This window comes from Mustela putorius, unplaced genomic scaffold (assembly GCF_011764305.1).
Source record: "Mustela putorius furo isolate JIRA1106 unplaced genomic scaffold, ASM1176430v1.1 tig00000592_pilon_pilon_pilon, whole genome shotgun sequence".
Classification (NCBI taxonomy): Eukaryota; Metazoa; Chordata; class Mammalia; order Carnivora; family Mustelidae; genus Mustela; species Mustela putorius.
This window is the reverse complement of record NW_025421426.1, coordinates 4,037,991-4,052,694: the sequence shown is the minus strand read 5'-3', so window position 1 is coordinate 4,052,694 and position 14,704 is coordinate 4,037,991. Positions and strand designations below refer to the sequence as shown.

The 14,704-nt window shown below is 47.8% G+C and overlaps 1 protein-coding gene across 2 annotated transcripts in view; it reads right to left on the bottom strand.

The window, feature by feature from the left end:
- Window positions 1-3,971: 3,971 nt before the first annotated feature.
- ZFP64 (ZFP64 zinc finger protein) overlaps window positions 3,972-14,704 on the bottom strand; it is an 88,522-nt gene continuing 77,789 nt past the window's right edge. For both annotated transcript variants that reach the window (XM_013053169.2, XM_045082074.1), the window contains 2 exons: window positions 8,013-8,264; window positions 3,972-5,250 (listed from right to left, as the gene is read on the bottom strand). In XM_013053169.2, the coding sequence (XP_012908623.1) occupies window positions 4,541-5,250; window positions 8,013-8,264 (962 nt within the window). In that variant the 3' untranslated portion in view covers window positions 3,972-4,540. The remainder of the gene's footprint in view (window positions 5,251-8,012; window positions 8,265-14,704) is intronic.

Below are 14,704 nucleotides of genomic sequence, written 5' to 3'. Positions count from 1 at the left end.
ACAAGCCGGTGTCCTTCTCAGGCAGATTCTTTTTCTTCCTTCGCAGGACCAGCTACATAATTTGCACGGTCTGATGCCGAATGAAAACACAGGACTCTTTGTTTAAAAATTAAGAATCTTAGGATGGCAAGAGCACAGCATGAAATTAAGTGGGGGGACCTTTGTGACAGCACAGGTGGCACGCTGGTCCCCGAGGACAGCTCCACTCCTTCAACAGGAGCAGCAGTCTCCGGCTGCATGTTAGAATCACCTGCAGAACTCCAGAAAATACCATTCCTTTCTTGTCCCCCAAGGTAGATTCCATATACCTAAGAGCTTCCCAGGTGACCGTGGCCACTGTTGAGCCCACCAGACTAGAGGGACAGAACACCTTGGACAAGTGCCATGGACCAACATCCATCAAAAGCAGGCAAAGACAGGCCCAGCAAAGCCCTGATAAAAGAGTTGTGTGCTGAACACCCTGGGCATTCGGGATCTGAGCCACGTGATTCCCAGGAAAGTCCCCTCCAGTGTTAGGAGGCTGCTCAGGGCAGAGAACACTCGTGACCCAGGGTCTCTTTCCAGGTTTGAACTTAGCACAGGCTACTCCAGAGCCACCATCTCCCAGTCCCCTTCACGACAGCAAGGCTGGAGGACCAGCCAGGTAACCAGGTGAGGTGAGTGAAAGTTTACGTACAGCTTGCTGGCAGTGTTAAGGGGAAGGGGCTTGGCCTTTTCCACCTGGTTGGAGCTTAAGGCGGTGCCACCTTGGGCCACATGCGGAAGATCTAGAGGGGGAAGACAGAAGCCAGGTTCCCCAACATCAGAAGGTCGCAGTACTAGTTCTTGGTTATTTTCCAATCTGTCTCCCCCAAAATGAAACAAGAAACAGGCAAACAGGTAAGCCAGCCTTGGTTTTGCTTTACAGCAACTGATTTGATCATGAAGCCAAATGCCTGCAGTGGTATATTTAGAGGAGCAAACAGAGAATCCGAGTCTCTGGTTGGATGTCAGCCACAGAGCTGGGGCTTCCCACTTCCTTCCTCCTCAATCCCATTAACTTCTGTCAAAAGGCTTCTTTGGGACTGTCCACACCACGCTGCTCAATTTATTACTTCAATAAAATTTTTCTCTGAGACCCAGCCTAGCAGCTACCCTGCCAGGGGCTGAAACCCAAATCTGTTCTAGAAGTTTCTTTACCCTTCACATGGTTTCTGCTTCTGGACAAGAGGCAGGGATCAGGGTGGGGTGGGTGAGACAGTTCCTGCAGGTGCCGAATAGAAAGTGGTTCCCCAAACCTCACTGATCAAGGTCAGTATTTTAATGCAATTTTACGTGAAGGTAGGATCCAATTCTGCCCTTGAACAGCTGGCCTCAGTTCCCAGGCCAACTTCTAATGCTACTTTGCAACAACAAAGCGACTGACCTGCGGGCCACAGTTTGCCAATTAAAATATTTCTTTTTTTTTTTTTTTTAAGATTTTATTTATTTATTTGAAAGACAGAGATCGCAAGTAGGCAGAGAGACAGGCAGAGGGAGAGAGAGGGAAGCAGACTCCCTGCTGAGCAGAGAGCCTGATGTGGGACTCCATCCCAGGACCCTGAGATCATGACCTGAGCCGAAGGCAGAGGCTTTAACCCACTGAGCCACCCAGGTGCCCTAAAATATTTCTTGATTATGGAATTTCTGGTGCCCTAGGCAAAGGCCTCCCCTTCCTTGCCCAGTCCCAGCTCTGGATGGCATTGGGAGAAAGCAGTGAACACAGGTTAAGTTCTTAGCATAATGTCTGGCTCCAAGTAGGGACTCCTGTTGCCACGGCAACAGAAAAAGGCTCATCTTCAAGAAAGAAATGAAATGCAAGGACAAAAAAAATCATGCTCTGTAGTGCCTAGACGGCGGCGAGAAACTAAGCAGGAAAGAACATAAGGTCATCTTGATTTCTGGACTCTTCCCTGGCATCTTAGAGCCGGGGAATAATGAGTAAGGGTCAGAAGGACTCCGTTTTCCCTAATGCCTGACCTTGAACGCATCTGTTGCATGAAGCAGCCCCCACCTTGACGAGACCAGGACATTTAGCACTCTCAGTATCTCTTTCCCACGTCTTCAGCCCACGATCATTCACCCTGTTGCTTGCACCCAACAGTCCAGCTCAGGGGTCCGCAAACTAGGCCTTTCACATCATGGCCTTTTTCGTAAATAAAGTTTTATCAGCACACGGCTATGCCCATTCGCTTACCTACCATTCCCGGCTACTTTAGTTACAGTGGTAGAGGTGAGTAATTGTGCTACAACAGTAGAGATGAACAGAGCTGAATCATTTCATCGGAGACAAAGGCCAACAAAGCCCAGAATATTTACGATGTGGCCCTTACGATCTGGTCCCGGTGAAGTAAAACTGCTCACACACTCCGTTTCCCCTTCCAGACCCACACGGACCTTGCAAACGGAGCCAAAGAAACTTGGCCTTTCTGGTCTGCACCAGGTCAGCAGCCCCTTAGCCAACCCGGCTGTTCCCCACAGTTCTGTCACTATCTGTGTATTTAGAGACTCATTCTAGAAGGGTTTACTCTTCCACTTCCTCAATTGTTTTATAAAGTTTTATTGGAACAGGTAGGTTCATTGTTTCTCTTATAGCCTATGGCTGTTTTTGAGCGGAAAGCCAGAGTTTCTCACAAGAGAGACGTTATGGCCCTAGAATGCCTCCAGTATTTACAGTGTGGTCTGGAACTCTTTGCAGACCTTTGCTCTATGGGGAATCCAAATTTGCTAGGTGATACAGAGGGCGGACCAGAGACCCACGAAGTCCATACAGTTGGAGGGGGGAAAAAAAACTTTCTAAAAAGGCTTTTCCTGTTTATCTGAAGAGCTGTGACAGGAAAAGTTCGAGGGACGTTTATATGATTTCTATCTGTGGGTTCCCACTTGAAAGGTCAACAGCCCACTTGCTACTAGAACAGAAACACGGATAAGAGTCATGACAAACAGAGGTGACAACCGAATCTGTACCATGCCCAGGCATTCAGTCACCAGACACTCCGGACCTTAGAAAACAGTTCCAGGGGCGCCTGGATGGCTCAGTGGATTAAAGCCTCTGCCTTCGGCTCAGGTCATGACCCCGGGGTCCTGGGATCGAGCCCCACATCGGGCTCTCTGCTCAGCAGAGAGTCTGCTTCCTCCTCTCTCTGCCTACTTGTGATCTGTCAAATAAATAAAATCTTGAAAAGAAAACAGTTGCAAAGCAAAGATTAATTCTATCATGGGTTTCAGACATCACATTCTCCTTACACCGAGATCTGACAGTGTATCAATCATTCACCCGCTGCCACCCTCCAATCAGGTATGTTCAAACAACAGAATTCATAACGAAATAAGCTACACACCTCCCATAAGTGAACTACGTATTCTGTCGTGTACAATCTATAGAGGTTTTCTCGTCCTTTTCCTCCCAGTCTACCAAAAACAATGGATTTACACGTTTAATGTGATGAGGGCACGTAAGAATTTCTATTACTTGTACTTGAAGAAAAGATGCCGAACAACAGAACAACTGTGGGTAAGTTACATACCCACTGGCACTCCAGAGCCTCCTACGTTTTGGCCAAAGTAAAACGTCCGCCTATAAGAAGTTTGGATTTTCATTTGTAGGTTCGGTGAACACCAAATGCTGATTGGGATGAAAGACCCTCAGCTCTGCCTGTGTCCTGCATCACATGTCCCGGAACCAAGCCCGGGGCCCATGGGTGCCCCAGGTCTTTTCTATACAAGCACAGAAATGCAGCTTCGCAAGGCACAGGAGTGGGCTCAGCTACTGTTCGCTTGATCTTTGGCGCCACCTTCAGGTCAAACTGCATTTCTCATCTCCGTGGCACTCAAGACCAGGAGAATCCTGCGAGCGTCTAGAACGCGTTCTGGAATCGGGTGGCCATGAAGAACCCCACTGCATACCCACTCGAATGGAAGGAAGCAAAGAAAAATGAAGCATTCCCCTTACCTCATTCTACAGCGCAGTCTGCCTTTTTATTATAAGACAATGATAAAAGGAACCACATGAACGCGTAAGGCAAACACTCGTCACCACCACCCAGATTAAGAAATAGAACTTCCCAGAGGCCCCCAGGTCCTCCACGGAGCGTACCCCCGCGGCCGTCCTAACCATTCCCACTATACACATCAGTTTAGTCCCCCACGTGGTCTAAATACTTTCGTAATTCCATCGCAGGTGGGTCAGTTTTAGGATCGGCCTCCATCACGAAACCATCCCTACGGGACAGAGGGGTGCGCGACGGACCTCCCCACCCCACCTTGGAACCACGGGGTCAACCTGGGGAGCCGACATTTGGAGGGGAGACAGCAACGGGGAGGGGAGCCTCCACCGAGCTGCTTTGGCGTCAGCTCTCAGGCCGGTGACCGCAGCCCACGACCTCGAGGCCAACTTTATAAAGGTGGAGCATTCCGTCCCCAGAGCTGGGGACACGGAGTCTGGCTCAATGGCCTCCCCTCGGAGGGCTGCACTGCAGTGTCTGTCCGGCGTCCGGCCAGCCCACCAGCCTCTTCGGCTGAACTAGAGGCACTGGCTGGGCTCCAGGGACGTGTCCAGCTGCCCCGCGGAGACCAGGGTGCCCAGCTGCCCCGAGGCACTGCTTTCGGGCGGGAACGTGACCAAGTCCGAGTTCTTGTTCTCGCTCTGCTCGTTGTGCTGCTTCTTATGGCATCTCAGAGAGTCGTCCCTGACGAAGGAGGCACCACAGGTCTCGCAGCGGAAGGCCCGCTGGGTCACTATTTTGGCCATGTGCTGGGAGCCGCTCCCTCGGGGCCCTTCCTTGCCCTGCGGGGCCTGGTTCTCCGTTTTGGTCTCGTCCCTGTGCACCTTGTCAATGTGCTTGGCCAGGCTGCTGGGCCGCTTGGTGTCGAAGCTGCAGAAATCGCACTTGAACGGGCGGTCCTTGCAGTGCACGCGGCTGTGCACGCGCAGGGCCGCGGCGCTGGAGCACGAGTAGCTGCACTCGGGGCACTTCTCGGGGTGGTCGGCCTGGTGCAGCCGGCTGTGCTCCAGGAGGTCGGCCCGGTCCCGGCCCTGGAAGGAGCAGTGCAGGCACTTGAACGTGTGCTTGATGCGGACGTGAGACTTGAGGTTCGCCTTCATGGTGCAGCGGACATCACAGAACTCGCACTTGAAGGGCTTCTCCCCCGAGTGCACGATCATGTGCCTTTTCAAGTCCGAGCTGATTTTGAACTTGGCGCTACAGAGCCAGCACTGGAAGGGGGTGTCCCCTGACAATGGAAGGGGCGTTTCCATTAGAGCAGACAAGGACAAGCAAAGAAGTCCCCTCCCCCCTCCAAACATGCATCAGAACACCAGGTGCAGAGAGAGTTGGGTCTTTGGACTCCAGCGACGGGTAACTCCCTGACACCACCACTTACCATGTACGGTAACTTCTTTTATGCTCACATCAACCTTATAAGTGGGTCCTATGGCCCCCACTGAGCAGATGGGAAAATGGAGGCTTCAAGGTCAAATAGGAGGGATTTGAACTCAGGCACCAGGGCATCCTGGCCTCTTCGTGAGGCCACTTTACTTTCGACTCTAGCTCTCATTTAATCTAATACCCCAGAACTGGACATGGAGGAGGTACGGTTTTGTTACAACTGCTGTAAATCAAACCATGACGTATTACCGACTCCAGTGTTTACGCTCTATTACGTCAACTGACTGGCTTGTATTCCTGAAGTCTCATAGTTACACAAGACTGAATTTTATATACAAAATACAGGAATACGGCAGCAGGTGACCAATTCCTGAAAATCCACGGCCTCCTCTGTACTCTGGAGCGCTGTTAAGGACTTTTAGTGCCTTTGGAGGTCACTACCCTAACAACTGTCCTCAGCTGAACATAAGCAAAGATGATCTCTCTTACCCTACACGTCCAGCCTCTCCCCACTGCTGGGTGTGTATTATATTCCTCTAGCATGAACCTTCTACGTTGGGTAAGAGCCTCCTAACTTTTAGTCCATCAGCCTGAGAAGTTTCTTGAGGATTCCCTAGTCTTCACCATACTACCTCTTCCTACTTGTTGGGATTTTGACATTTAAGTTCAAGAGCATTTGCATTCTGGCCAGTGAATTCCCATGCTTTAACGAGTTGTATTCAGTGTTAGAATCAAACTATTTTAGGACTGAGTATAGTTCATTCACTGGAGGCAAATACTTCACCAGAATTCTGCACACTTTAGAGGGTCACGGTCACTCCTGGGCCATTTGACAATGGTGTCGGCATCAAGGTCACATTCATTCTCTTATCTTACATGCTCATTTGGGGTCACGGGTTAGCTTTATTCTTGATGGGACTATGCATTCGGGGGAAAAGAATCTTACCATCATCTCAAAAGTCACCCAGTCTTTTAATTATGGAACATTGTAGATGAGATTTCTTGTGGATTTTGAGTTTTTAATTCACTGAATTTCCTTTTAAGCCTCAACATAGGAATCATCCTCATACTTTCCTTTACTGAAACCTGTTAGCAATATTCAAATGGACATCGGATAGGCCACATTTTGTTTCCTCCCTGGAGAAGAGTTTATCTTCAGTAACTGCCACTAGCGTGACACCTGGAAGTTTGATTTATTATTTTTCTCTTTTTTCTTTTTTGGTTTACTTTCTACTCATACACTTCAGGATACTGGTATACTTCAGTTTAGCTGGGTATAGAATTCTTCATCCAAAAATCATTTCCCAGCTTTGAGGGCACTATTCCACTATCCCCCTAGAAGCTAATACCACGGGAGAAGATTTTCTAGGTTTGACTCTGCTCATCCACTCCATCTGTCCTGCTTGGCATCCTTTCCACTCTCATGGCTCCTTAGAATCAAGATATTCTTTCTTATTTGATTTTCTCACTTCTGTTCCCCCTCCCCCCCCCCCCAGACCTGGCCAGTGGCCAAACTTCCAGTTTCTTATTCTTTCTTAGTTATCCAAATCAGTTTTTTTTTTTCTTCTTCTAGGCTCTGGAAAATTTCTTTGCCTTTGTAGCCAGCAACTTCAGTTTTAATTCATATTTCGTTCTCACTACCTTTTCACGGGACTCTTCTTGGATGCAGCGTTTCTGCTAGTGGGTAGATACCAATTAGAACTGAAGAATTCTTGTTTATGACCCAAGGTATTCTGCTAACTCCAGGATTTGTTAGATTTGGGGCATCTTAGACCACTCGTCTCCTGCCAGTGATTCATAATCCATAGGGGACATTTAGATTTAGGAAGAACAGACCAGATTAAGGACTAGGTAGAGGCGGCCACAGGTTTTACGTGCTACTGGGCAGTGTGGGCCATGTTGCCAACAGGCTTTCGCTTCTCCTCTGAACTCTGTGGCCTTGGCAGTCTACGTGCCAGTTCTGAGTCCAGACTCTCAGGGTAGTAAAACATGGGTTCAAGAGGCTGTGAGGGAGCCACAGAGTTGGGAGCCATTTGTCTGCTGGAAGAGTTTTTCTTTATTTTTTTAAACTTAGTTTCAGATGTCAGCATATCCCATCTGCTTGCCTTCTTCTACGAATTCACTGGACAACCTCATTTTCTGAGCCTTATGAGCCCCCAATCCCCACTTCTCTGTGCCTCGATAAACTGGTTGATTCTATTGTTATTCAGTGGGGTCTTACAACGGAAGAGAAAGCTTTTGGCAAAGTCTGATTTCTAACACTAGAAGCCTGTGATTTGTAGGTCCAGTCAACTAATTCTGCTACGTTTCAGAATTCAGCCATGTGATCAGTTTACGCGAAATGACTGAGACACGTCGTTTAGACGTCAGGCTTTTGAGAGACATCCCTTGCTTCCCTGTTGTGGCCTATGTTGTTGAGTTAGGAAAAAACCGAGCTGTCAGACTTTCACGTTTTACGGAACATTGGCTGTCTGGGTGAAAAACCACAGAAATGCCAACTCCTTTACATTTGACCACCAAGTCCTCTCGGTTGCTTGCATTTTAGCGAGACGGAGGTGAAGAAACTGGACAAGAAGTAAGGCACAGGTCTCTGGGCCAAGGACCTACCTGTGTGGGACCGCAGGTGGACGGTGAGCTGGCTGGAGTTGCGGCTGGCATAAGGGCAGAGCTGGCACTTGTAGGGCCGCTCGTCCGAGTGGATCCGCAAGTGCTTCTTGAGGCTGCTGCTGTCTACGGCGGCGTAATCACACAGGTGACACTTGTGGGGCTTCACGCTGGTGTGGCAACGCATGTGCATGGTCAGGTTGTCTTTCCGGCTGAAGCACTTGTCACAGAACTCACACTTGTGGGGTTTGTCTCCTTCAAACACATAAGGAAGATTCAAGGTTTTAAGGGTTTCTCTGTTAAGGTGACTGCAAAGAGATCGGACCAAGAGGGTAGCCGGGGCCGAGGGGTCTGCCTCTTCCCTCTGTCCCAGTGCCCAGATAGGAAGATACTGGAGTACGTAGTTCAGCGCGTTGGGAAACGAGAAGGTGTGCTAGTCATGGATGGCTCACAAATTATAAAGAATCGTAAGGAACAGGTAAGATCAGGGTGAAGGCCAAAAATCATAGGCCAAACCCTGTCTGGGGAAATGGAGAGTCGTTACAGAAGTCCTCAGGGTCAGATACAGGGACCTTGGAACAGCTTTCATGGTTCGCACCGAGTGGTCAGGTTGCCTCCTCCCTCAGTTGTACCAAACCATAGCAGCAATGATTTTAGAAAATGAGGGTGCTTACACCACAGAAACAGTGCAAAGCCCTCAAGTAGTTGGAGACACTCCAGAGAACAGAACCCCATGGCCAGAGCATTTCCTCCAGTGTTCTGTCCCTCCCCTACAACCATTCCAGAATAAAAAAGTCTACCCAATAACCAAATGCTTGGGGGAAAGCCAGAACCAGGAAGACACACCCAACTCAAGAAGATGAAGATCTAAAAGCAAATACTTTTCATCCCCCCCCCCCCTTTTTAAAAAGATTTTATTTATTTGACAGACAGAGATCATAAGCAGTCAGAGAGGCAGGCAGAGAGAGAGGGGAGGAAGCAGGCTCCCTGCTGAGCAGAGAGCCCGATGCGGGGCTCAATCCCAGGACCCTGAGATCATGACCTGAGCCGAAAGCAGAGGCTTAACCCACTGAGCCACCCAGGCGCCCCTCATTTCCCTTCTTAAAAAGATTTTATTTATTTGACAGAGAGAGACATATAGTGACAGAGGGAACACAAGCAGGGGGAGTGGCAGAGGGAGAAGCAGGCTTCTCGCTGAGCAGGGAGCCTGATGTGGGGCTCGATCCTGGGATCCTGGGATTATGATTTGAGCCAAAGACAGATGCTTAATGACGGAGTCACGGAGGTGCCCTGGTTTTCATTTCCATAGTAATTCTTTTTTTTTTTTTTTAAAAGATTTTATTTATTAATTTGACAGAGAGAAATCACAAGTAGACGGAGAGGCAGCCAGAGAGAGAGGGAAGCAGGCTCTCCGCTGAGCAGAGCGCCGGATGCGGGACTCAATCCCAGGACTCCAAGATCATGACCTGAGCCGAAGGCAGCGGCTTAACCCACTGAGCCACCCAGGCGCCCCTCCATAGTAATTCTTATTCTCCTGGGACTCTCAAGATTCCAAGTTGATGAGCGGAAAGGATGTCACAAAAAGGACTTTGAAGATGGAGCCCAAGAATCTCCCAGAAGGCTGCCCGAAAGGGAAAGTACAAGACACTAGAGCCAGCTCTAGACGGTCCAAGACAGAACAGAGAAAACAGGTATTTCTCAACACAAACGACAGTCCGGAGTCTTCAGATAGCTTATCTGCAGACAGGGAGATACAATTTCAGGAGCCCACGAAGGAGCTCTTACAATTTCAGAAAGAAATGCTCAGATCAGCATGTAACTCCTCAGACAAGGGAAGCAGTGTCTGCAAAGTTCTAAAGAAGTTACTTAAATAGAGTCCGATACTTGAATTAGCATTCCGTGGAAAGAGAAGAGAAAGCCAGCTGATGACTCAGAGCAGCACACTTGAACTGTGCACATCAGAGAAAAGGAAGTGGATAAGATGTGGGATATAATCAAGTGGAAACTATTGCTTCCAAGCCACAAGAGAACCATACAGAAAGGCAACAGAACACAAGTAAAAGTCAAGCTATATATAAGTAAGAACAGATTTAGTTTCCCTGTTAAAAGCTTTAACATATTTTAAAAATCAGCGTAATGCTCCTAAGGTACATAAATATTTTAGGAAAATGCTAAAAGATAGGAGTATTGAATACTGGATAAAAGAGAGCCACTAAAAAATACATACTGAAAAGATAAAAACAAATAGATGTAACTCAAACTTATGAATCTGATATTGTTTCCCAAAAGGTTTTTCAAAAGTCAGGGCATATTTTAAAACAGTTTTTAAAAAAGATTTTATTTATTTGACAGAGAGAGAGAGATCCTAAGTAGGCAGAGAGGCAGACAGAGAGAGAGGAGGAGGCAGGCTCCCCGCTGAGCAGAGAGCCCGATGTGGGGCTCGATCCTAGGACCCTGAGATCATGACCTGAGCCAAAAGCAGAGGCTTAACCCACCATACCACCCAGGCGCCCCTTTAAAACAATTTTTAAGAAAATCAGATTACAAACTCTCTAGAGATGAGCAGGGAAAGCTGTGTGTGTCAAACCTTTTAACCTACCCCTGTTTTCAGAACAGTGTTTGTAGACATAAGTTCATTTTTAACAAAAGGCTGGAGTGAACGATGCATTTCAATCAATTAGAAGAAATCAAGATATACAGCTGTTGATCCACATAAACAAAATAATGGTTAAGAAGGGAGGTTTGCTCAAGATACCAAAACTCTAAGGTCTTCGAGCTCAGCATCACTGCCCTTTTGGCCAAGTAATCCTTTGCCATAGGCTGTCCTGAGCAGCAGATTCACCACTTCCCACTGGACACCAGTAGCACCTCTAGCCCGAGTTTTAAGAGTCAAAAAGGTCTTCTGATTATTGACAAATGTCCCCAGGACCGGGGGGCTGGGGGTCGAGACTACCTGGTTGGGAACCATTCCAAGAGACAGTGGACGAGAGAAAGGGGACCACAAATCCAATCCATTATGGCCTAAGTAGAACTTTGCCCCGATAAATGAGGACTTGATGAAGTGGATAACGTTCTAGGAATATACCCAGTTACCAAGTGGGAACCAGCAGAAAACTGATCAACGGCAACTCCGGTTGCTCAGTCAGAGGTACACCCCCCACGTATACTATGTACAGTTGGAGTATTCACTGTCCCCTTTGCAGGGGAACTCTGCCTCCAATCCCAGTGACCACAGGCTTGGGCATGCGACCTGTTCTGCCCAGTGAAACAGGACTGAAATGGAGGAATCACTCTCAGGCTAATCCTTTTAAGAGCCGGTGTGTGGTTCACCATGGTTCTCTTGACCAGCTGACGTGTAACATTCCAGATCAGGCTTTTTTTTCCCTTTTTTTTTTTTTTTTTTTTTTTTAGCTTTTGAGAGCGCAAGGTGGGGGGTGGCGGGGGTGGGGGGGGATGCAGTGCACAGCGTGCCCACGGGGAGTGGAGAAGGAGAGGGAGAAGCAGTCTCCAGGGACCCAGACCCTGATCCCAGAACCCTGAGATTATGACCCGAGCCAAAGGCAGACACTTAATAGACTGAGCCACTCAGGTGCTTCCCCCGACTCAAGATCAGGGGATTCTTAATTTAGGGTTTGAGGATAAGATGTAGGAGATCCAAGACCTTACATGGGAAATTATTATTTTTATTTCTACTACCTCTAACTGGAATTTAGCATCTACCCATCATGTAATCAACAACCTGAGACTCTGGTCAGTACACGGGAGCCACGTTCACACCCACCAAGCACACTTGCGGTTCTGAAGGGTCCTTTACGTTAATCACTACGGCACGATTAAGAGGACCTGGTAGCTGGTCTGCTAACATTAAACTTGGGTTTTTTTTAAAAAATATTTTATTTGACAGGGACACATTGAGAGAGGGAACACAAGCAGGGAGTGGGAGAGGGAGAGCAGGCTTCCCGCCGAGCTGAGAGCCCGATGCGGGGCTCGATCCTAGGATCCTGGGATCATGACCTGAGCTAAAGGCAGACGCTTAACGACTGAGCCATCCAGGTGCCTCAAACTCGGGGTTTTCTTAGTGTTCCTGCATATCCCTATCATTTGGGGCCTGAGGGGGGTGGGCTCATTAAAATGGGTTTTTAATGAGATTTGGGATATCACTGACATGACATTAAGGTATACAATGTGGTGACTTAATACAAGTATAAGCTGAAAATGGATTACCAACATAAGGTTCATGAACACTGCCTTCACCTCAGATAATCACCGTTTCTTTGTGGTCAGAACACTTAAGATCTACTCTTGTCAGGACAGACTTGGAAGTCGCTACCTGAACAGCTGGCGTGCCGTACATCAGCCTCCTAGAACTCCTTCATTTTCCAGCTGGACGTTGGTACCCTCTGACCAACATTCCCCATTTCTCAAGTTGAACTTACAGAAACCGAGGAAAATGTAGTTCATGTCAGTGCGGCTGGGTTGGCCCGGAGATTCGGGGTTTCTAACAAGCTCAGGGGTGAGGCTGTCTGGTCTTTACCACACTTAAGGTAGCTGGGGTTTATGTATTAAATGCCACATGTTTACTACTGATAGAATGTGTACCTAAATACAATTTAAGGGGCTTTAATTTAAAAACATCCCAGAAAGGGCCTATAGGGTTCACAAAATTGCCAGGAGTCCACCGTAGGAAAAACCGGTCAAGATTGCCTTTATCTGGCAGGTTCCAGACAGAGGCTGCTCCACTGGCCGGGGATGTGTCCCGGACAGAAGACAGCACAAAGCAGAGTGGTGACTGACTCTGGAGGACACTGAAAGGGACTGAGCGGTCTTCATTTGTCCCGGAGATGGACATGGTCCTCACAGCCTAATAATCTACACTGCCTCCATCTGCTGAAAAAGTCAGAAGCAGAGAGCAGTGTGGGCACGCTCTAAGTCTGCCAGGAACAGTGATTCACGTTCAAGTAATGGTCTACGGCATAGCAGAAGAAAGGCCCCCACTTATGCATGACCAATGAATCCGGATTCCCGTGCTAAATGAGGACAGAGGATAAAAGACAGCAGTAGTGTGAGTCCCTCTCCTTTACTAAGCTAAATACATGCATGAGCATCTTAACACATTTATAATTCAACTCTTGATTAAAAATTTTCATCCAGGATAAACTGGCATTTGGGATATAGAGAGGAAATGCAGTTTTAGAATAAAGGTAATTAACCCCCCTCTAGGGCCTGGTTTTCCAGGAGGTCTCTAATGTGAGCACACTCCGCTTTCTCACCTTCCCCCAGATAAGCGCGCAGCAAGCCCTCACTCTGGGCACACAGGCCGCATGCCCTCCCCCACACGTAGCCTCCACCTCCACGGTTCTCAAAGTGCAGTCTGTGAGTGCCTGGGGGTACCCCAGTCTCCTCTGGTCGAGTCTGTAGTCAGAAGATCTTCATTCTATTAAAAAGATGGGGATTTTCCTTTTCCATTTTGACCTCCACTCTGCTGTGGGAACACTTGGGCAGAACTACACATGCCTGAGCATGAACCACTAGCCGCTCCTTCTCCCCATCCCACCAACAGGCAGTGGCACGGAGTTTCCTCCTGGCCATACCCTCCCAGGGAACCCAAAGCCAGTTTCACGGAGGAACAGCCTTCCCAGCAGCAAAACCTAGACCTTCTATTAAATTTCTCCCTCCTGAAGTTTTCTTTTTAAACACGGTGTCTTGAAATGGGAAGGGTACAGACCAAAGCACACGGTTGTACCAACAGGCCCTGGTGAGTTTTTCAAATTTGGGATTTGGTGAAAATCTCCTTCAGAATGAGCTATGCGAGCCTGTCCTTTCAGGGAAGACTGCCTACAGTGCTGCAGCAGCAACATCTCAGCTCTAATAAAGTTAGGATTTCCGAACCTCTATTCCCTACCCTGTGTGTGCAGCTTTCTTTTCAATTTTTCTGATGAGATTGGGAATATTAATAAGTGATTTTTTTTTCCTATTGTAAGACGGGTCAACGTTAGGAAGGATTATGTACATTGCTAAACCAGTATTTTCCAAGTGGCCAATGTAGGACAAGTTAAAAAAAAAAAATCAAGCATGATTAAGAGCCATTCAGAAAGTAAACAGAACAATGGATTTTATCAGTTTGAAAAGTTTGTGGATATGGCTCCAGATGAAAAGTTTGTGGATATGGCTCCAGATTCTATATAGCAACTGAGCCTTAAGGAACTAACCTTGGGGCACCTGGGCGGCTCAGTCCTCATCTGACTCTTGGTTTCCGCTCAGGTTGTTTTCTCTCGGGTCCTGGGCTTGAGTCCCGTGTCCAGCCCTGCACTCAGTGGGTAGTCTGCTCGAAGATTCTCTCTCCCTCTGCCCCTCCCCCCGCTTGCACGCTCCTTCTCTAAAATAAATCTTTAAAAAGTTAAAGAATCTTCCCTCTGTTGTGTTTTGGTAGGATATTAAAAATTACCGGAAAAGGCTATCCAAAATATTCCATTCCAACCACACGCAAGGCAACAGATTTTCTTCAGATGCTCAAAACATGGCAATGGACTGTATGCTGGTGGGAGAACCCAGTTGACTTCAGGAGATTTGCAAAGGTCTAGATAATACCACTGGTCACATTTTTGGGGGCAAGTAGTTACTTCTCATGAAGTACTGCTATAAGGAGCTTATTTTTTTTTTTTAATTTTTAATTTTAAGTAATCTCTCCACCCAAC